The following is a 24,314-nucleotide window of genomic DNA, read 5'->3' as shown; positions in this document are numbered from 1 at the left end:
GCGGGAACTGGATTCGATCCCAGATCCGTCTCCTTTCAAAGCAAGTGTTTATTTCACTTAGTTCTCTTTTTTGTTCTTTTGTTTGTTTATTTTTTCTAGAGACAGGGTCTTGCAATGTTGCCGAGGCTGGTCCTGAACTGGCCTCAAGCGAACCCCCTGCCTGGGCTTCCCAAAGTGCTGGGATCATGAGTATGAGCCGTTGTGCCCGGCCTCGGTCTCTTTTTGAATTTAAATTTTTAAAGGTCCCAAATCCATTTTTCCTGGATTGAATGGGCTACCTAGAAGCATCAGAGACAATATTCCCTCCCCCCACCCAGCAAGTTTGGTTTTGAGTTTCCAGGGTTCACATGTCCTCATTTAGTTCATCTGGTAACAGCTAACGCGAGGCCCCCATAGACTCCCAGACCCGTGTCCCAGTGCACCTAGTTTAGCGGCAGGGAGGGACGAGTCACTGCAGAGTTTTGGATTTCAGCATTTTGCCACTAGACAAGCCCTCCTCGAGTGGGGTAGAATATCTAGGTTCTGCCTAGTTCACAAAGCTAAAGGAAAAAGTAAAGTATAAGCTCACGTAGAACAATATTTTAGGTTTTCTGACCACTAGAGAGAGCCAGAGCTCCAGCTGTACTTAAGTCATCTTCCCTTAGTGGCCATAAAGAACCAATAAAACTAGTTTTTAAAAGACTTTTTGGAGCAAAAGAAAAATGGAAAAAAAAAAATCAATAGAGAATTTAAGGTAAAATAAAAGATAGGGAAAAAATAACTGCTTTCTGGGTTTTTTATCTTGTAAACACTTACTGCCCTGTGTCCAATGACCGTGGCCTCAAGATTTTCTCCAGACAAACAGTAAGTGGTCATTTGAAGTCTCTCTGATGACTCAGAATTCCACTCACAGGGACGGCAACCCTTGCTACAGAAAAGGGAAACACCTGACAACTCTCTCGAACCCACATTCTCGCTACCAGCCCTGCTGCCTTCTCAGCAAACAGGGATTCCCGTATTCGATAGGCACAAATGTCAGGATATGATTTTCTACTCTTGAGGCGAATAACATTACATTAAATACTTTGAGCTTGCAGAAAATATTCTTTATGACTTTAAGTTCTATCCAGCCCAGGAAAACACGTTTCCAATTCACAAGCCATTTGTTCAAAGTAAAAACCTACAAGAGTTATGAATAGAATCAAGATCACAACCATTTTATTCCAAAGAAACCTGACGAATTGAATGGCATGTGTCACTCTTCCTGGCTGTCCTCACGTTCAGTCTGCGTGTGTGCACGCATGCGCACCCCTGCGGAAGGCGCGTTTACAGTGGACACGAGGGATTTGGGGAGGTGGCCACGGGAAATAAGTTGACTCTTTCAACCATCTTACAGTAATCCCAATGGCACATTTTAGGATTCCTCTTCCTAAACTGGAATCTGAGGGACAAATTTGCATGGCTAAAGGCAAAAACAAGCACCGAACATGAACTATCACAATAGATTTTAATTTTAATAGACTCTGGATGAATTACTTTAAGAGCCATATCTGATATTTCCACTTCCTAACACTGTCCCTTTCCCCAGCAGGAGTGTTTTTAGACTTTATATGATACCAACCAGCATATTCCTAAAAGAAACAAACTTTCCCCTTAACCAACCAGCTCTCTAAAAGTCAAGACTTCTCTGATCTTACTGATCTGCCTAGACTAAGGAGAAAAGGCACAAGACGTAGTCAACAACGACTCCTAGCTACAACTGCTCTCTCCCTCCAGAAAAGTCCATAGAAACAGCTACTAAAGGTGTCTACCAAGCCCACTGAAATGAGTAAGTAGATCCAGCAACCCCACTCGTGGGTGTTTGTCCAGAGGAAATGCAATTGTGTCGCAGTGCACACGCATCCACTCACTGCTCACAACAGCCAAGATACGAAATCGACCCAAGTGTCTGCCAACACTCGACTGGATGGGGGAAAGGTGGTGTAGACACACAATGGAGCACTATGCAGCCACAGAAAGGAACAGAATCCCGTCATTTGCGGCAACAGGAATGAACCGGGAGGATGTTGTGTTAAATAAGCCAGACACAGAAAGACAAACTCTGCGTGATCTCACTCATCTACGGACTGGAAGAAATCTGAGCTCTCAGAGGTGCAGAGCAGATCGGGGGTGCCAGAGGCCGCGGTGGGGGGTGAGGGGCGAGCGTGGGGACAGACTGGTCAACAGGTGCAGAAGTACCGACAGGAGGACCAAGTTCTGCCGTTCTGCTGCACACAATAGTTCACAACATTGTGTATTTCAAAAAACTAGAAGAAATGATTTTTATTGTTCTCACCATAAAGAAATGATGAACGTTTGAGGTGATGGATTAGCTAATTACGCTGCTTTGATCCTTATACAATGTATGTATATATTGAAAAATCACACTATACCCCATAAATATGTACAGTTATTAGGTGTCAATTAAAACTTACAACAGTGTGAATAAGTAACACACTCCTTGGAAGATGGCGGCAGGACTGTGCCCATCATAACTCCTCTGTTTCCTGCAGCCTCTGCCTCCCTTTTTCTATTCTGGCTCTGTCTTCTAGAAACATCCAAATTTCCCCCGGCCTCAGAACACTCACCTGAATCACAGCCGTCCTAGCCTACAGCATCTCTGCATTCTTTCTCCTACTTTGAAGGTACCCAACAAATATCCATTGAGTGACAGAATAGATTTCTATCCCTTCTTACTTGACATAAAATTGAAAGTCTTATAAGAAGAAGATAATTTTTAGTGAAGGACAACAGAAAAATTAATATAGCATTTTTAAAGAAATTCTCCGTTGAACAAGAGCTGAAATTTATGAAAAAACAGACAATAATAAAAAATTTTTCAGAAAATAATTTTTCCTACGGTGAAGAACAAGTTAGTTGCCAGGCTTTCATTAATACATTGATAACCAACGTGTAGTTACTCCCAGTGGGAGTTTTATTGTAGGGCACCAGGGAAAATTCATAAAGGCTAAAAGGCCAACAATTTTGTGGGGAAGACTAGATGTACATTAAAAAATAAGAAGCAAACAAGTCAACAGAAGACATTCATTCATTCATTCACAAATAGCTGGTTCTCTACTAGATGTCAGGCTGGGCTAAACCGAATGGATTCGCAGAGATTGCGCGATAGTTCCATGGAGGATACACACAAGGCAAACAAACAATTGTATCTGTGCACCGAGGGTGGGAAGTGGAGGGGACTTAAGTCAAACTTGAGGGCCCCAGTCTCCTTGAGAGTGTGACATCTGATTTAGTCAAGTAAAAATGGAAAAGAATATTCCAGGCAGAAAAAATAGCATGTCAGAAGACCTAAACGTAGCAGATGAGAGAACTTGAAAGGTCTTACACTACTTCTTAAAATACTTATAAAATTATTACACTTATGAATGATAAGTATTAAAAATACATTTGTAAGTCCGGGCGCGGTGGCTCACGCCTGTAATCCCAGCACTCTGGGAGGCTGAGGTGGGAGGATCGCTCGAGGTCAGGAGTTTGAGACCAGCCTGAGCAAGAGCAAGACCCTGTCTCTACTAAAAATAGAAAGAAATTATCTGGACAACTAAAAAATATATAGAAAAAATTAGCTGGGCATGGTGGCTCATGCCTGTAGTCCCAGCTACTCAGGAGGCTGAGGCAGGAGGATCGCTTGAGCCCAGGAGTTGGAGGTTGCTGTGAGCTAGGCTGACGCCACGGCACTCACTCTAGCCCGGGCAACAGAGCGAGACTCTGTCTCAAAAAAAAAAAAAAAAAAGAAACTACTATCTTTGGCTACGAAGATTAATAAGGGCAGCGTCAGTTCATTAGAGGAACAGACAATTAATTGCCGGGCAGGTGTCCTTGTAGATGTCGTCCCAGCAAGGTGGTGGCTTTGGTATCAGGCACAGACACGTGTGTGAGGACCCTCTCTCCGTGGCCTCCCAGCTCCATGTTTTGGGGGTCTGACCTTTGACCCCTTTGGGACCGACAACTTTCACACGGGAGACGTGGTCTGCAGACCCCACGTGGCCTTGGGGGAACGGCCCTCCGGGGACGGGGGACGCTCTGAGGAGCCAGAGCCTCAGTGAGGCCATCGGATTCACGGGGGAGGGTGAAGGGGGTCCGTCTGTCCGAATCCGGGCTCTGGTTTAAAAAAAAAAATTATAACACTGGGTCTGTCCTCATAGGAGTCTGAATATGGTCTCGGACAGCTCAAGTTTGAACTGTAAGTGCGCTGGAGAGAGACTAAGCTTTGCAACCCGACTGGGCGATCTTTGCACCCTATTTAGCCAACCTGTGCCAGTGTAAACTTCAAATGGCTGATTTTTAAGAATGAACTCTATTCTTAAAAACATAAAATAAATTGTAAGCACACAAGCAGTCTCAGGCCCGCGATGTCCCTGGACGCCGGGCAAAGGCAAAGGCCTCCGGAAGCACAGCCCCCCACGGGCCCAGATTTCCATGCAAATCACACTACTAGAGACAAATTCGCAATTGCAAAACACACGGGGAGGCAGTCACGATGCGCGAAGTCACAAGTCACAACACCAGGACCCAACCCCCGTGACTGAGGCTGCTGGGCATCACCGACTCCTCAGCCCTGTGTCTCCACAGGAAGGAGCAACTGCAAAGTGACAGTCCCAGCCTCGCGCTCTAACTCAGCCACTTGTCTGGGGGGTGACAGCCATTGGTGACACTCCTTAGAGGGGCGAAGTTACTCCAATAAGCAGCAGCAAGTGCTGGGGATTGGTTCCTTCTCCTTACCGTGCAGGCTGGCAACCCCGGCTAAGCGTGTCGGGATGCGGGCTTGGCCAGGGTCTGGCTTGCGGAGGGGTCGGGGCTGAACACACAGTGACAGTGACCTCTCTGACCACAGCGCATTCTTTAGCCTACACGTGTTCTCCAAAACCCGTCCTTACCTGCCCCCTCCACAAAGCTCCACGCCTGCCAGCATCACAGTTTTCTGGGAGCACCCACGCCTGTCCTCTAAGAGCTTTCTAGATTGTTGCTCTTCGATGCTAAGGGCCTTTCGATGTCCTCTCCTTCCTCTGATCAACACGGTGGACCCGGGCCTCCCCGGCTCTGTCTGACGCGGTGCCATCCGAGGGCAGACGTTCCCTGTGCCCATGACAACATTCTCAGCTCTCCTTCCCGCGGGTGGCCGGGTGCGGGAGGCAGGAGTGACACCGACACGGAACGAGACCACGTCCGAGGTGTGCAGTGAATCTATGGCCTGAAGAGCTCAGGAATGGTATGACTGAAAGAGGCATTGTTTCTGTTTTATGTGATAAAACTCTGAAAAGTAAAATTGACATGACCAGAAATGGTCATCCCCATGTTTCCCGTTCTGCGGGAGACTGTTCCGCATTTGTGACAATCGTCAACAAAGCACAGCAGCCAACTCCCAGTCGCTGGAAACAAGTAACCACAGGCAGCACAATGACTAAAGCAACGTCCTGAGCAACAATATAACCAGCACAAATAAACAAATGTATCTCCTGTTGCAAATGCAAATTATCGGCCCTGCCCACCTACTGAGGGGGGGGCCTCGGCACTCGGGGTTATTTGATGCACTTTACAGTTTGAGAACCACTGAGCTAAGACTTTGCTTCTTCTCCTAACTGCTTAAGATCTCAAGGTTAAAAAGAGATAAGACATGGCCGGGCGCGGTGGCTCATGCCTGTCATCCTAGCACTCTGGGAGGCCGAAGCAGGAGGATTGTTTGAGCTCAGGAGTTCAAGACCAGCCTGAGCAAGAGCGAGACCCCGTCTCTACTAAAGATAGAAAGAAATTATCTGGCCAACTAAAAATATATATACAAAAAATTAGCCGGGCATGGTGGCTCATGCCTGTAGTCCCAGCTACTCGGGAGGCTGAGGCAGGAGGATCGCTTGAGCCCAGGAGTTTGAGGTTGCTGTGAGCAAGGCTGATGCCAGGGCACTCTAGCCAGGGTGACAGAGCGAGACTCTGTCTCAAAAAAAAAAGAGATAAGACAGAGCCATACAAAGCAATTAAGTAATGAGTCAATGATTAAAATAACACTATTATTTGAAAGACTCCAAGAAGTCTCGATAGCAAACTCATTGAAAACTGCACCTTTCTCTAATAATTTGGATTTTTTCAGCTCAACGAAAGTATAACATATTTCATCTATGTAGCAATGAGAGAAGTAAAAACACTGTGCAGTTAGGATTGAGTCTCCCCAGGGGCAGAAGCAGGATAAGCATAATAATTGCCAGGGTTCCTTCTCCTTCTATCTGCAACTGCTTGTGCAGGACTCTGGGAGGTTGGCTCCTTTATGAGTCTCTCCCCCTTACGGATCTTATCCTCGGGAAACGTCTAACGGCAAAAGGCCAGAACGAGGAAATCGGGGCCTCTCGGGGCTAGAACAAGGACAAGTCGGATGTGGCATGTCACAGGCCGAGAGGGGCCGAGCTGACGTTTTATCTGTTACAGAAACTGCTCACGGGCAATTCACCAAATCGCTCCAGGATCTGAGGGTAGCGGGCAAAAGTCCTCTTTCTGATTTTCATCTAAATATGTCCTGACGCCTCGGATCAACATCCGAGAGCCATTTGGGAGGGCAGAGACACCTCCCGGCCACCACGCACAGGCCTGATGTTCAGCACTCACTACCGGAACCAAAGCATCATCCAGACTTGACAGGGGAAAACCCCGAGGAAAAGCCGCGTGTTCCGAGTGAACATTTCCAAATTCCACAGAGACGCAGGAGAGGAGGTGCGGTTAGGGACGGTCACATCAGAGGTCAAACTCCAGAGTAGGGCTGGTCCCCACTCGGCCCTTGGCCTTCCTCGCTGCTCTAGTTTGGAGCCTCGTCACCACCTGGGGACGACCCCATGTGAGAATGGGACCGTTCCAACCCCGTGGGGACAGAGTGTTGGACCCTGGCCAGGGCAGGCCCTGGTCGCCGTCCTGCCTCGGGCACGGGGAAGCCTTTCTGCCCTGAGCCCGGGACCTCACTCAGCCTCCCAGAGCCGTGTGACACCCCTGTCCCCAGCACAGCGGCCGGGCGATTTCATGCCTGAACAGCCTTTTCTACGAAGTTGCCACAGGACAATTCTCTGCGTTACAGAAAGCCCTTCCAGCAGGACACAGGGAAAGGGGACAACGCTGCTGAGAGTGGCCACATGCCAGGCCCTTTCTGTACATTTCCTCGTTCAGTAGGTGATTTTATCCCCATTTTCAGACAGGAAAACAGAGCAGAAAAGGGTGGGTCACTTGTGTCCAGTGACACGGCTTGTAAGTTACACAGCTGGACGAGGGACTCCAATTTGGGTCCAGAGTCCCCGCTGGCCTCACTGTTGTACTGTCACCACAGAAAGAACCCGTCAGCCAGTCACCTGTCAGAGGGACAGGGAACTTTAAGCCTTTTTCCGGGGACTGTCACTCACAGGTCAATGGCGATTACACGCAGACGTCACTCACACCATCTTTCTTGTCACTGATCACGTGCATTGTCACCCACAGGTCAATGGAGGTCACACACAGACGTCACTCACACCATCTTTCTTGTTACTGATCATGTGGACTGTCACCCACAGACCAATGGAGATCACACACAGATGTCACTCACACCATCTTTCTTGTCACTGATCACGTGCACTGTCACCCACAGGTCAATGGAGGTCACACACAGACGTCACTCACACCATCTTTCTTGTCACTAATCATGTGGACTGTCACCCACAGACCAATGGAGGTCACACACAGATGTCACTGACACCATCTTTCTTGTCACTGATCACGTGGACTGTCACCCACAGACCAATGGAGATTAGATACAGACGTCACTCACACCATCTTTCGTGTCACTAATCACGTGGACTGTCACCCACAGGTCAATGGAGGTCACACACAGACATCACTCACACCATCTTTCTTGTCACTAATCACGTGGACTATCACCCACAGGTCAATGGAGGTCACACACATATGTCACTCACACCATCTTTCTTGTTACTGATCACGTGGACTGTCACCCACAGACCAATGGAGATCACACACAGATGTCACTCACACCATCTTTCTTGTCACTGATCACGTGGGCTGTCACCCACAGACCAATGGAGGTCACACGCAGACGTCACTCACACCATCTTTCTTGTCACTGATCACGTGGACTGTCACCCACAGACCAATGGAGGTCACACACAGACGTCACTCACACCATCTTTCTTGTCACTGATCACGTGGACTGTCACCCACAGGTCAATGGAGGTCACAAACAGACGTCACTCACACCATCTTTCTTGTCACTGATCACGTGGGCTGTCACCCACAGGTCAATGGAGGTCACACACAGACGTCACTCACACCATCTTTCTTGTCATTGATCACGTGGACTGTCACCCACAGAGCAATGGAGGTCACACACAGATGTCACTCACAGCATCTTTCTTGTCACTGATCACGTGGACTGTCACCCACAGGTCAATGGAGGTCACACACAGACGTCACTCACACCATCTTTCTTGTCACTGATCACGTGGGCTGTCACCCACAGGTCAATGGAGGTCACACACAGACGTCACTCACACCATCTTTCTTGTTACTGATCACGTGGACTGTCACCCACAGACCAATGGAGGTCACACACAGATGTCACTCACACCATCTTTCTTGTCACTGATCACGTGGACTGTCACCCACAGGTCAATGGAGGTCACACACAGACGTCACTCACAGCATCTTTCTTGTCATTGATCACGTGGACTGTCACCCACAGGTCAATGGACGTCACACACAGACGTCACTCACAGCATCTTTCTTGTCACTGATCACGTGGACTGTCACCCACAGACCAATGGAGATTAGATACAGACGTCACTCACACCATCTTTCTTGTCACTGATCACGTGGACTGTCACCCCCAGATCAATGGAGGTCACACACAGACATCACTCACACCATTTTCTTGTCACTAATCACGTGGACTGTCACCCACAGACCAATGGAGGTCACACACAGACGTCCCTCACACCATCTTTCGTGTCACTGATCACGTGGACTGTCACCCACAGGTCAATGGAGGTCACACGCAGACGTCACTCACACCATCTTTCTTGGCCGCAGACAGACACACTGATTCCCAATTACGCTGTCCTGGCCGAGCACTGGTCCGCACTTCTCCCCCGTCTGGGAAGGGGTAAGAGATCAAAGAGAGCCGGGGTGGGAGGTTTTTCCCATGGCTGGTTTATGCCATCTGGTCCTTTCTCCATCCAGATCCCCTTTCTCCATGTGACCATCCAGCCCCGATAAACACAAATCAGCGTGAGTGTTTTTCACTGTCTCTTACGTAAGGGGAAAGGCCGAGTGCAGTTGATTTTGTCGCAAAGCTAATCAAGGAGCTCTTGCTGCCGCCTGCCTGCCTCGGCACGACCCGAGCGCTTTCATTCGCCCCGAGTAAGCTGGGCGCCTAACACAGTCCCCATCGTCACTGATACCTCAGCCAGTTAATCATCCGCGATGGCCTAAAGCCAAAGAACCGTTTTCTGTGAAGTTTGTTTTACTATTTTCAACTTGGCCAAACTAACCCTCCTTTATTCTTAGGACTTGTCTCTATTATTCTCCACTGGGGATTTGTTTGACTTGTACAGAATACCTCACTTTGTATTTGTCAACTGCAATTATATCCTCCTTTTATAAGCTCTTTCCCCAAACAATCCCATGGCGGAGCCCATCCCGAAGAGCAGGGCCCCCAACCGGGCAGAGCGACCCGCCTGGGACCGAGTGGGACAGGAGCTCCTGCCGCCCGGGGCCCCCACGTGGCCTAGAAACGGACTCAGCTGTGCGACAGCTGATTCCATCACCGCTCTCTCGCCAAAGCGTCCACTTCAGGAATTTCTCATAAGGACATAATTAAAGATGTGCATTAATTAAATCTGTACAATGTCATCTTACTGGAAATTTCAAACAGTATTCAATACCCATCTCTTAGAAAACTAATTAGATAAATTATGCTACATTCCTATAAAAGCATACCACGCAGACGTACAAAAAACTCATGTAGAAATACTCCATTTAAATGTACATTAAGTGGGAAATAAACAGATTATAAAACCCTATCATCTAGGATTTGTTAATTTAAGAGATGTGATCGAATGACATTAAGTTACTAATCATGGCTGTCTCTGAGTGGAGAAAATTTTTTGTGATTTTGTTGTAGTTGTTTTTTGCTTTTCTATATATCCTGATTTTCCTGAGAGAAGCCCATATTGATTTTGTAGTCAGGAGAGGAAACAAACACAAGGAAAGTATTCGCAGGACACTAGGCATGTTCCATTCCCACAGTCTCAACCTGAACCCAGAGGCAAAAGCAGCTCCTTGCATGTAAACCGCGTGGCCGTCTTGCTTCTCTCTGCAGCTCAATTTCTGTGCCCCCTTTTATGGCCTGGGTCTTTCTGTCCCCAGCAGGGGACCTCGAATGGAGCCTTGAGCCGCACGATGCAACAGAGAACGCCCTCGCTCACAGGGTCCCCCATGCAGGGTCCGCTTGGTACTGCCACTGTGACTGCTCCATCCTGAACACGATCCATTCACCCATGACCTCCAACAGCACGAATTCAACACACATTAAGAAATATTTCTTTAGGTGTCTTGTCTCACCCCTTTAGTTTGGAAACGTGTCTGTGCACAGCCTAGACGTGTCTATGATACTCCGACCATAATCAAGTCTGCGGGAGGCACTGGTGAAAGGAAATTTCAGAATTATGACGTTCCCATCTCCCCTGGCATCGTCGAGACTCTCAAAAGAAAGACGTGCTCCGATAGAGACAGAATTCCCATTTGGCTACATGCTGGGAGGCTTGGTTTTGTAACCAGAAGTGACCAGGCACATGCTAGTAAGTCTGGCACTTCGTACATCTTTGCCTCTTCAGGACCCTCTGAAATGTGCATTAAGGCACTTTCTTTACACACGATAAAACTGGGGCCCAGAGAGGTCAAGCAACTCGCCCCAGGTCATTCAGCTAACTAGAAAATTTTTACTATAATTTGAACAAGGTGGTTTATCCGACCCTCCTCGCTCAACCACTACATGTTATAACACACTGATTTAATTAACATAACAAACCTAAAAAAGGGAGAAAAAAGAAACCTTCTCTCATGTATCCATGTCAGAAACAAAGCTTAAATATCATGGGCTTATTTCAAAGAACAGGAGGAATGAAATTTGTAGGAAAACGTATAAATTAATTAATATAACAGTGTTCATCTTGCTCATGAAGAAAGAAAGAAATACTTGTTCAAAAAATGGCTGAATACAACTTTGTCAAGAATACGTAATTTTTTAAAATTGCAGGCACAGATTCAATTTAAAGAAGCAGGAAATAATTTCTCAGTCCCACTCGTCATACTATGAAGCTCAGGCCCTTGTCCGGACCGGTGGAGTTTCAGTCTGCGGCAAAGCTAAGAGCATAAGGAATTCTTCATATACCTCCTTAGAGCCCCCTGGACTTCCTTATATACACAATATTATCAGTAATATGCAAAAACCCAAACCTGAACCCACAGACTTCTCTCAAGCCATCTGAGGGGTCTTACGGAGGGTAAGAAATTCAAAAAGCGTCCGGAGGAGGAAATCCTTATAGAGGAAGTCTTATACAGATTACTTCATATTCTCTGATAAATTAGCATGAAGACAGAATTTTTGTATCAAAACGAAAAGGATTTACAACAGCGGGAGGACAGGTTACTCCAAACTAAGTCTTGCCACTTAGGGGACAGGAAACCAAAATTTACCATTTCAAGTATATTTCCTACATGTACAAATATTCACAGTAGTAAATTAAGCTGAGGGGAGAAGTGGGGAAAGTTGCAAAACATATTTAGGGCATCATCCTATGTTTTGTGGGGAAAGCAAAGCCACGTGTCGAATAGAAAAGAGCGCAGTGGAAGTCCTGAGAGCCGATTTGCCCAAGGCCACGTGCTGTCCCCAGGAGCGGCCGACGCCCAGGGCTGGCTGGTGGGGATGAGACCTCCAGCCGCCACTGGGACAGCCCCAAGGACCCCCGAGGCCACTGTCACTGCCGCTCGTTAGTGCACCTTCTCCCTCTGCCCAGCCGTGTCTCTCTCCCTGGTGGCTCCTTCCCAAGCCCTGAGCGCCCCTCAGTCCGCCCTGTGCTATAACAGCACCTGCCACCGGGTAATTCACAAACAAAACGTATTTGCTCACCGTGCAGGAGTTCGGGACGGCCAAGGTCAAGGAGCCAGCAGGTCCGGTGTCTGGCCAGGCCGTTCTCTTATTCCAAGATGCCAGGGTCCTCCTGGGGCAGAAGGTGGAAGGGCAGAGGGAGGGGGAAGAGCCCACCCCCATGAGCCCTTTTAGGGGCATTAAGCCCCCGAGAGGGTGGAGCCCCCGTGGCCTGATCACCTCTTAGAGGCCCCCCTCCCGGCACCGCTGGCAATGAAATGTCAGCGTGAGTGTTAAGAGGGACAAACATTCAAACCAATGCGACTCCCGGATAAACTCCCGCACACGGTTCTCCATCACGGAAAGTTCCACCCAAAAGCATCAGTCCCAGAGGTGCCCTGAGAAAGCAGCCTCTGAACCGGGTGGATCCGGACCCCCGGCCGGCAGTGAGGGGCCTCGCCCCTCGCCGTGGCAGGTGGAGCTCGGACCTCACAGAGAAGCGTGGCTGGTAAAAACTCTCACCTGGGCTGAACCCAGCGGAAGGAAACGTGCTCACAGGTGCAGCGTCTCAGCCATTCAGAGCGCTGATTAATTACAGTAACAAGAAAACCTGAAGTTGCTGCCGATTGCTATTAATATATTGGAAACAGGGCCAACGGGACATGCCTGGTAGAGTACTAGCCTGCTCTTTAAAATTTGGGAGGCTTAAAACGGTATTTATTGCGTTATTCTTTGTGCTATATACATGAAATGTATTTTTTTCACATAAAGGCTAATGTTAATAAAAAAAATATCAAGTAAACTTATACGCGTGCCTTGAATTACCATTTTATTCTTAGCAAGATGTTTTTAGAAACCTGGATTTCTTAAAATGTGCTGATTTGCAACGACCTTCTGCTCACTTGCACAATGCGGCCAGAGACTCCCTGGTGTCCTGGGACCCTAAATCGTCCTTTCAGCAAGTTGGCCTTTCCCTGCAGGAGGCTGCTGTCATTCGGTTTAAGTACGGTCTTTCACAAAGCAGCAGGAAACTAATTTGCAAGAACTCTTTCCACAGGATATTTTAGAAAAACAGCATGGTGTGAAATTCAATCCAATTTCTGTACTAGGTGGACCATTTTTACATAGTGAGGTTTCAGCACTTGGGGTTTCAGAGGGCATAAGCCATGGGCTAAAACAACTTGTTGGATTATAATTAATTCAAATCCCAATTATGCTATTCCAAGCAGAAATGGTTCTATAAAATCCTCCGTTGTGTATTACGGTTTAGGTTATTAAGCCAAATGCATTATATATAGGCTGTGCTTATGAAGCAGGGTCATTCACTTAACCAAGGTAACCCACAGCTCACAACTGGTGTAGACATTACAGACCAATACGTTGCAGTTGGCCTTGAGGGGGAAACTGGCTAATTTGTCCCTCTTTACACAAGCCAAAGGTGCCTTAATTCAGTGGTCCCCAACTTTTCTGGCACCAGGGACCATTTTCATGGAAGACAATTTTTCCATGGACTGGGGGATGGTTTCAGGATGATTCAAGAGCATGACATTTATTGTGCCCTTTATTTCTATTATTATTACATTGTAACATATAACGAAATAGTTATACGACTCACCATAGGTTGGGGATCCCTGCCTTAATTGATTTTAGAGAATTACCAAAAAGACAGGCAATAACGAACGCTGGTGAGGACGCAGAGCAACGGGAAACCCTCACACACTGTTGGTAGGAACGTCATTTAGTGTAACCCCGGTGGAGACCAGTATGGAGGTTCCTCAAAAAACTAAAAATAGAACTACTATATGGCCCAGCAGTCCCACTGCTGGGTATATATCCAAATGATGGAGAATTCTGTATATCAAAAAGATATCTGCACTCCCATGTTTATTACGGCACTATCCACAATAGCCTAGATTCGGAATCAACCTGGCTGTCCATCAATGGATGAATGGATAAAGACATTGTGGTCCATACACACAGTATTATAGAATCTTATATAGCCACAAAAAGAATGAAATCCTGCCATTTGCAACAACATGGGTGGAACTGGAGAACGTCATGTCAAGTGAAATAGCCAAGCACGGAAAGACAAGTCTCACATGTTCTCACTCATATGTGAGAGCTAAATATTAAAAACAATTGATCCCTACTCAGATATAGCGTAGAATGATGGTTACTAGAGGCTGAGAAGGACAGTGCGGAGGGGGATATAAAGTGGGGATGGCCAATGGGTACAAAAATAGAGTTAGATAATCTTTTAGATAGAATGAACAATATGTGATAGCACAACAAAGTATCTATAAGTTAGGTCATACCTTAAAATAACAAAAAGATTGGAATTTGAATGTTCCTAACACAAAGAAATGATAAATACCTGGGGTCATGGATACCTCAATTACCCTGATTTGATTAATTCACATTGTATACCTGGATCAAAACATCACATGTACCCTATAAAGTTATACGACCATTATGCACCCATCATAATCAAAATTTTTAAAAATGGTGTCCCTTGGAGTTGTGTAACTTGGAGGCCCTGATACACCATTTTATTACTTGAATGAACGGAAAAATCATAGAGCGTCCTAGGTTTTTATGCAGGCACAGGAAAAATCTTCTCCTGGTAAAAGATAAATACAAAAATTAATTCGCATTTCAGTTAATCATCATAAACTGTTCTTGTTCAAGTTATGGTTAGAGAAGGACGGATAGAGGAATGGATGAATGAATAAACAAATAGATACTATAAAGTCAATTTAAGCTATTAAAGAGATTGACTATATTTAAATTAATGTTTCCTTAACAGGGAGATGATTTAACATGTAAATTCCTATTGAAAAGGATGACACATTCACTGGAAACAAATTTCAGTGTCTGATTGAGAGGGTGCTGTGCAGGGACTTTCTCTGCATTTCGAAGGTTGGTCTCCCACATAGGTAAGAAAGCCGAAAGAGAATACTGTGCCCTGGTTCCCTTAGGAGATGCCACAACCAAGTGGCACAGCTGGCATCTGCTGTCTCCTTTGCTAATCAGTCTCTGACGAGCACCTAAGACGTCACTACATTTCTGTGGTTCTCTTTTCTCCAATCTCACTCCCACCATCTTAGTTTTAGTCCTAATTTCTCAGCAACGTTATTGTAATATCTAATTAGCCTTCGAATCTTCCTTACATTTGGTAACAAACAAAGCCTTCTAAAACAGAAATCTGAGCAAATGAATATATGTGTGAGTATCTCCACATACACACATATATGTACATGGGTATACGTATATATATACACACATATATGTACATAGGCATATATTAAAAATATACATACTTAAAAACGGAAGAATCACACAAAAACATTATAGTAATTATGTCCAGTTAGTGGGATTATGAGTACTTGATTACTTTTTTTCTTTATGCCTTTTTATATTTTCTAAGTTACCTGCTTTGACTGCTCCTTAATCTTTAATTTGAAAAAATTACTTTAAAACGTAGACAGTAATAACCAGTAACTCTAACAGAGAAGGCAAAAAATACCTAAATAACCTTTAGGGGACTTTCTCATAAACACGACAACTACATGGATTTTTCTTCACAAAATATCAAAGTGGTTTGAGACCCGGGATGTTTCTAAGACATCGTTGCTGCCGTTGCATTTCCTCTCTCAGAGAATAAGGAAAGAAACTGGGGTCTACTTACGACCCGATGGCGACCGGTTGCTCAGGTGAGTGCTTTCCACAATCTGCCCATAAAACTCTCTGTATCGGGTGTTGTTATGATCTTCATGTTACAGGTGGGAAAATCGAGGCTCAAAGAGGTCGAGTAATCTGACCAAAGTCCTGCGCAGCAGAGGTGTCGTAGGCAGCCCTGAGGCCCAAGCCATTTTGTTCTAGAACACGTGTTCTTTTCTTTGTGCCACCTTTCTATTTCGGTGACCGGATATACCCATCTTTCTAACCCAGAAAGTAAGACTGTGTCCGTCCACAGCCTCCTAAATTCACAAACTGCCACAAACAGTGGATTACCTGAGAGACTGCTTTGTCCTTGGCTTTAGAATAACCATAAACTTTTACGCTTCCCTCCGAGCTGAAAGTACACTAGGTTGATGGTTTCCAAATGATAGTGGCTTCATTATCTTTGACACAAAGAAAAACAAAGATAATATGGAAAATTTCTGTAACAAAGCTAACGTTATCAATGTAAAGGAATTCCCATTATTAGACCTTTCTCCCCTATGTGTGTTCCGATGTCTTTTTTTTTTAAGGAAATAATAGAGCTAATAGTAGGTAGTTTGCTTTCTAATGTGCTTACCTTTTTATTTTACCTAATAAAATAAAAAAGTGGAAACTCAAGATAAAAACTATATAAAAATAAATTTTAAAAATCCCCCCCAAAAATTTTAAATATCAAAATTAAAAACCCAGGTTTCTCTTCCCCAATTTCCTACTGAAATTTGTTACATACATCTCCCTCAACCCTGAAGACTATCTTGGGCAGGCCCTATAGCGTCTCTGTTTTCCCTTAGTTATAACAAGATGTTCTCTGGTCACATTCAGTCACAGTAATAGACTCTTTTCATTAATAGTGATTAACATCTGAAGACTCGTTAATAATCCGCACTTCACACTAAGTTACAGTTTTTCCTCCCCCAGCGCAGGCCTGGCCAGGACGGAAGGAGGCGGCAGGGAGGGGACAGCTGTGATAACCTTCTTTGTACCCTTCCAGCCGTCCTCTCTCTACACCCCACCCAACACACACCGCGTGTGGCTTCCGACTCTACCAGGTTGGGGGTGAGAGGGAGTGAGAACCCAAGAAAGGGATGGTTTAATTAATGGCATAGCTACAGTCTGCCTTTTGTTCTCTCTGCACATGGCAGTTCAAAGCTGATTCCTTCTTTCATGGTATCTGGTCACATTTCTACCTCTTGAATTTGTGCTCAGTGGCCTACCACATTCAAGACCCAAACAAACACCTAATGAATATTACTACTTATAGTGAGCGTGTCATGCACTGTCCAGGTGCCAGGATATTTAGTCAAACTCCTGGCAACTCTAAACACAAGGCAAAAGGACATATTAGAGAATACATTGTCTGTCTCAATAATCTTAATTTAACTTTTCGATTGTATTTGATCATAAACTCTTACTTTACAAGGTGATCGCTGTTGTGAAAAGGGATTGGTCATTAATAATCTCATTTCCCAGATGTTATCTGATACATGCTATAAATTATGTTACCTCCAATGTAGTGTGCACTTTGTACTTATAAACAGAAGAACTATCTTCAGACAGCAGGCATTCCAGTGCTTGAAATAGACATGCCCACAGACTGTAGTGTAAGACAAAGTAGTATGCTTATCATGTTTCAATTCAGCTGAATTTCAGGAGATCTAAGGAATTTACGGAAAGAGAAATTCGAGTGAGTTAGCATTAGAGTAGTTAGGTATCTCTTGAACTTTACACTTCCACATCACAGTGCAAAGTTGTTCCTAAGATAAAAAATAGAATAAATTCTCTCCTAAGGACAGACCTGGAGCCCCGGTTACCTGGAGGCTGACTCAGCTGAGATCATGGCGTTTGACGGTGCTTGGAAGGTAGAGCGGAGTGAGAACTATGACAAGTTCATGGAAAAAATGGGTAAAGACTTCCTTCCTCCATGGCTCACTCTCTGCTTCCTCACAGACATTTTTCTTTCTGACGCCTAAACCTCTGGGCTCAGGGGTGGCTCCTGACACGGTGATGCTGAGGACCCCGAAGGGTGACGGTCTGGAGCCGGGTAACCGTATTCTCACCTCTTTCAGGAGGAAGAATCCACTGTCTCCTTAGTGGAAGAAAAGACGCTTTGAGTATTGTCCTCTGAACACAGAAAAGACGCAGATGGGTTTCCTTCACTCTCTAACTGTTGACTGTACCTCTGTCATTGAAAACTGACGTTTTCGTTTGTTTGGAGTAAGAAAATGGCAGTGTGTGATGGTAACTTCCAGGTTTCAAAACATTAAATTCTTGGGGATGGAAAAGCAGAGACCATATAATAAAGTAATGGAAAGGAGTTCTATCAAAATGTACAGCTCTGAATACATTAGATTTAATTCTCATTTCCTCCGACTTATAAAACTTTGGGAATAATCTTGAGGAGCTATGTATTTTCTCTGAGTGTTTTAATTTAACAGATTTATAAATCTACACCAGTACTCTGGCAGCCCATATCCTGTACAAGTTGGGCAAACAAATTTGTGTCATTTCCCCCAAAGGAAAAATCTGCATCTGTTACATCCTATACTTTAGAGATTCCAAGTTTAAATTTATAGAACTTGTACATTCTTGTAATAATAAATTTGGCTATAAAATTTGCTAATTTTCCCATTTTTGTGTCAGTCAGAAATGCTACAAAAAGCAAACAGAATTACAAAGTTCAAAATGTAAAAGCCATTCTGGACAGCAAAGGGGCATTTAAGGAAAAAGTGCTGTACATTCAGAATCAAATTTGTGCTTCTTTATAAATACATGAATACACCTTTTAATATTTGATGTTTCTAGAATTGGACTTAACACTTAAACAAAAAGTTTGTTAATCTTATTGAAACTACTCAGCTCCAAGATTCTATAATTCTGTACTTCATTTAATTTTTCTTCAGTTTTAGAAAAACATTGGTTTTCTTGATCTGATTGACCCTGAATTTTTTTCTACAGAGGCAATCTGAATGCACTTGTGCAAAAGCAATGCTATCAAGTTTCCACCCCCCCAAAAAAAATTTAAAAAAAGAAGAAATAAAACCTAACTTGGAAAAATAAACACTTTCTATGGCATGCTTACTCTATTTTCTCCAACATCTTTCCTTTTACAGGTCTTAATATCGTGAAAAGGAAGCTTGCAGCTCACGATAATTTGAAACTGATAATTACACAAGAAGGAAATAAATTCACAGTCAAAGAATCAAGCACTTTTCGAGATGCTGAAATTGTTTTTGAACTTGGTGTCACCTTTAATTACAGCCTAGCAGACGGAACTGAGCTCAGTGTAAGAAATTTTTTATAAGCAATGCATTTTTAATTTTTCTACTCAATACTAAAATGATTTCTGCTTTACATCACTGGATGGTTTAATTACAACAGGTCGCCTTCATTTATTGAAGAAACCAATGAAGTCTGTCCACACTACATATTGCACAAATTGGCAGGGTATTTAAAATAATGCTTTTATTTTCATACACATCTGAGAAGAATCTGGATTGAACAATAAAAATTAGAAAAATATCCTTCGAATGACTTAGTATAGATCTATTCATAAAGAAATTTAAAGCTCAACTTTACACACTGGACAGCAACAAAAGCTTTTAGAGTTATACAACTTCAGTGAAATAGCCATTTAATAAGTGTGTTGAAACAATAAAATAAATGAATAAAGTAATGGATGAGTGAGTAACCAAATGGAAAGGTCTAATACTACACTGAAGATCATTGAGACTGTACCTTTTCATGGTTAAGATAAAAAATTTTAGGAAGTCATCATTTTCAACTGGTATTTTTAAAACTGTTTTTAGTCTGAGAACTTTTCTAGTTAAATTATGTGTTTGCTGTGACAACTGAACTGTTGAATATTTTATCAATTATGCCATTTTTAATTACCACCACAATCATATGAATTAAAACAAGCATGGGGTTTTTGGCCTCCCCATGAAGCTAATTTGAACCATGACTAAATTTCTGGACACTCGTTACTTATTTATTTGAGACCTATCTTGCTCTGTTGACTAGGCTGGAGTGCAGTGGCATTATCATAGCTCACTGCGACTTCAAACTCCTGGGCTCAAGCGATCCTCCCACCTCAGCCCCCCAAGTAGCTGGGACTACAGGTGCGTGGCACCACATGCGGGTAATTTTCCTATTTTTGGTAGAGACAGGGTCTCGCTCTTGCTCAGGCTGGTCTCCAACTCCTGAGCTCAAGCGATCCTCCCGCCTCGGCCTCCCAGAGTGCTAGGATTACAGGCGCCCAGCCTGGACACTTTTCTTAACATGAAAGATTTAGAAAAAGAAGCCTTCTCATCTGCCTCAAAATTCAGCATACGCAAATTATCAAGGGAGACAAGCATAATGGTCACCAACACATACTCTAGAGCCCCAGAGCCCAGGTTCAATCCTGACTCTGGGACTGTGGGTAAATTACTGTGCCAATTACAATCTCCTCTTGTGTAAAGTGGAGATAACAGTATCTACTTCATAGGGTCACTGTGAAGATTAAATGAAAAAGTGGACCTACAGAATTCAGAACCGTGCCTAACATGTGTAAGACCCTAATAAATTCCTGTTGTTACGTAGGGAACCTGGAACCTGGAGGGAAATAAACTTGTTGGAAAATTCAAACGGCTAGACAATGGCAACGAACTGAATGCTGTCCGAGAAATGACAGGCGGTGAACTCGTCCAGGTGCGCTGTAGAAGGATTTATAACTATTTTCCAAAGGCAAAAATGATTGCATAATGATAACTGTTTGTCCTTGCTGAGTATAGCTTCAGTAAATAGACTACTTCTTTTCTTGTAAAACTTACTATTAATATTTTAAAAACACAGTCTAGATATTTTCTGATGCCTGTTTAATGAAGAGAACTTATATATGTATATCCCAAATAATCAGTGCCTATTTTAACTGAAAATGTAATTGACTACAAACCAAATGTGTTTTCAATGGACGTATCCTATATCTGTATACAATGTTGCTGTCAAGTACAAGAAAAAATAGTATAAACTCATTTAAAGCTGTAACAATACTAATATATTTTTCTTAATTTAGACTTAAATCTTAATGGTAAATTCTTTCATGTTTGTTAACACATTTCAGACTTACGTATACGAAGGAGTAGAAGCCAAGAGGATCTTTAAAAAGCAATGAGCACCATTCTTGGAGCACAGCCCAGAGTACAAATTGGATGGAAGATCTACATTGTATCAGAGCTGTTTTTCTCTCCCCATCAAGGTTACTGACTGATTAATCCTTTTACACACGTTGGTATATTTCCAGTATTGCCAAAGCAAAAGAAGTAAAAACTAATTAGGAATTTTTTTTTTACATTCTCTAAGATATGCATTTATCGGTGTTTAGAAGAATTTGTGACATTTTTAAAAACAGAAGAATAAATATTGTTAATATTGTTCCCATGTTGCTTATAGGTAGCCTCTCCTTTAAATAAAAAAAAAATGTGATATATGCATTGATAGACTTTTTTTTTTTCACATTTGGCAAACTAAAAACATGGGCTAGATGGGGCTCTTCAAAATCTTTACTGGTTGTGACTAATTTCCTTGGTAACATTTATTATTACAAAAGTAATATATGCTCAATCAGAAAACTTAGAAATAAGAAAAGCAAATGCCAAATAAATATTTCCATAAACCCACAATCCAGAGATAATTACAATCCATTCTGATTTTGATAGATACCCTCCCAGTCCTCTTTCCGGGTGTAGGTATTTCGCAATACATACACCACTTTGAATAAGATGACAGGAAACAAATGATGTGCTAAGTTACACGACTGTATTATATTTTTCCACGCTGTTAGTAATTCTTAGACCTGGATGAAAATCAAGACCACCTGAGAAACTTAAAAAGTTTTTGCATTCTTAATTTCTACTGTTGATTTACTACACCAGAATCTCTAATAGAACCAGGAATTTTAGGAAACTTCCTGGTGATTTTGATGTAGTCTGTCCACACCAACAAGTCTTTGAGAACAATGGCGCTATCAGATACCAAAATGTCATTTTTAATGGCCCCCTCTTCCCACTCCCACCATAAACACAAACACTTCCAATGTGTTAGGGCCCAGAAAGTTTCCTTTTATGCATATTTTCACATGATGTACTATTTTATAAGCTTCAAGCAATTGCACTTTAACAGGATGTGTATTAGGAAGTAAAGAGAGGTCAATTTTTTAAGCATTTGCAACTGTCACTCTATGGACTTTTGTCTGACAATATTTTTCATTCCGCTGTAGATAACAGCTAACATTTACATGATTCTTACCAGTGTTCTAAGTCGTATATACATATGAAATATAATTATAATCTAAGAAGAAAAATGTTTGAGTACACAAAGGAAATTAACAGATTAGAAAATATGTAATCTTTTGCAAAAATAAAAACTTAAATCCACTGTTGATTTTAAAACTTCATAAAAATCTTCATATAGGAAGTAGTAATTATTTAGATTTTCACATGCTTTTTTTCATAAAAGTTCAATGTACTTTTACGTCTCTAATCTTACTTGTCTATATACGTGAAATAGGAAAAGGGCAGGTGTTAATCTCATTTGAGGGGTGGAGAGATTAAGGGACCAAGAAGTTTATTAGCTTGTCCAATGTGCAAAGCCCATGACCAACAGAAGAATTAAATGTAGGCCTTGACTTTCAGTCTGGTACATTACGATCTATGCTATTACTCAGCCTGTTATAAACAAAAATATATTTTAAGAAATATCCCTTAATTCCTCAGTGGTGCCCAAGAACAGAAATCCAAGTAAGTCAGAATGTAAATAATGGTGATGCAGTCGTTGGACATTCATCTATTTCTAGTCTCACTGCAGACTTACTTTTTTCACAATTTCTATCCTTTCTAGTATTAAATTTCCACTATTTATTACTATTGGAGAACAGTCCATTATTTGCTAAGTGACTGCCATTTCAACAACCGCTTTTCGGGAAACTGACCTTGTCATTATGCCATTCTGCTTGGCCAAAAGAGGGCACCTGACCCAAAAGCTGCCAATCTACCACAATGTGGCCAGTTTGTGAGGTCCCTGCAGCAGGAAGAAGCCAGGTGCGGTGGCTCACGCCTGTAATCCTGGCATTTTGGGAGGCCGAGGCAGGAGGGTTGCTTGAGGCCAGGAGCTCCAAGCCAGTCTGAACAAGAATAAGACCCCCATCTCCACAAAAAAAGAACAAAATTAGCCGGGCATGGTGGCCAGTGCCTGTAGTCCCAGCTACTCAGGAGGCTGAGGCAGGAGGATCGCTTGAGCCCAGGAGTTGGAGGTTGCCGTGAGCTAGGCTGACACCACGGCACTCTAGCCCGGGCGACAAAGCAAGAACTTGTCTTGGAAAAAAAAAAAAACAAAAAACGGAACAATAGCAACTTACTGAACCTCGAAGAACCTCTTTTTAGAAAATCTGAATTTGAGAAATACAGTTAGTAATTGGTAGGAAGGAAAAAAGTTTAAAGAGGACAAAGAGGGCAGACAGTCAGTAGAAATCATGAGTCCATGCAACTCTGAGCAAGCAGAAGCCGTAGGGTGAACAGCAGCCTAGGTGGGCAGCTCGTGAGAAGCAGCTGAAATACTAAAAGCTGAAATATTTACGCATGAACTATGGCACCTGGGCTTTGCTTCAAATTGCTTTTCCCCCAGTCTAGGGTTGGGGAGGAAATGGGAAGAGATTTCTGTAAGAAACAAGATTGCTACAAACTGATAATTTTTGCAGCTGTTGAAAGTGTCTGACACATAACACATGATAGGTTCACCGGGTACCTAGTAGGAACGTGGGACTTCATTACACTCTTCCCCCTACTTCTGCATGTATTTGAAATTTTCCCTAACACAAAGCTGTTATATGTTTATATAATATTTGCATATACATCTAACTCCAGAATCCAACCACTTCCCATCACTCCCACTGCGACCCCCTCAGTCTGAGCCACTATTATCTCTCCCTGGATTACTATAACCCTCTAAAAAGGCTCCTAACTTCTACCTCCTCTTACCCCTCCACCCTAGCCCCTTACTCTCTTTTTCAGTATAGCAACCAGAAGGACCACTGAAAATCTAAGTCAGATTATGTCACTTTTCTGCGCAAAATGCTGCAATGACTCTCATCTCATTCAGAGACAAAAAGCCAGTGTCTTTACAGTGGCCCGTGAGACCCTGCATGGTATGACCAGCCCCCCCTTCCCTATGTGACAGGTGGTCCTGCTCTTCATGGGAATACCAGGAAGAAGAGCGTCCCAAGCAGAGGGAACACCATGGAGCAAAGCCCCGAAGGCGGAAGCTGGCCCAATAAACTATTAACAGAGGAACAGGGACGGCCTGGGAAGAGTTCCCAAGAGCATCCGGAGCTGAACAAAAACAAGACCAATGTTCAGGGAACACAGGCTCACTCGGCCTCCCTAAAATTCAACAATGATGTGAAAAGAGAATG

General features: G+C 43.5%; 1 protein-coding gene across 1 annotated transcript; it reads left to right on the top strand.

Annotated features, from left to right (window-relative positions):
- The first annotated feature begins 17,703 nt into the window (after nt 1-17,703).
- FABP2 (fatty acid binding protein 2) lies at nt 17,704-24,184 on the top strand. Its single transcript, XM_045537314.1, has 4 exons — nt 17,704-17,770; nt 18,979-19,151; nt 20,450-20,557; nt 24,080-24,184. The coding sequence occupies exons 1-4, from the start codon at nt 17,704-17,706 to the stop codon at nt 24,182-24,184; spliced, it is 453 nt and encodes a 150-aa protein (XP_045393270.1).
- Nucleotides 24,185-24,314: the final 130 nt, after the last annotated feature.

Source organism: Lemur catta, chromosome 26, assembly GCF_020740605.2.
Source record: "Lemur catta isolate mLemCat1 chromosome 26, mLemCat1.pri, whole genome shotgun sequence".
Classification (NCBI taxonomy): Eukaryota; Metazoa; Chordata; class Mammalia; order Primates; family Lemuridae; genus Lemur; species Lemur catta.
This window is presented reverse-complemented; position numbering and strand designations above follow the sequence as displayed.

Coding starts and splice junctions, on each gene's coding strand:
- FABP2 (XM_045537314.1), top strand. CDS start 17,704: ATGGCGTTTGACGGTGCTTGGAAGGTAGAGCGGAGTGAGAACTATGAC. Junction 17,771..18,978: donor CAAGTTCATGGAAAAAATGG/GTAAAGACTTCC, acceptor TTCCTTTTACAG/GTCTTAATATCGTGAAAAGG. Junction 19,152..20,449: donor CAGACGGAACTGAGCTCAGT/GTAAGAAATTTT, acceptor GTTGTTACGTAG/GGAACCTGGAACCTGGAGGG.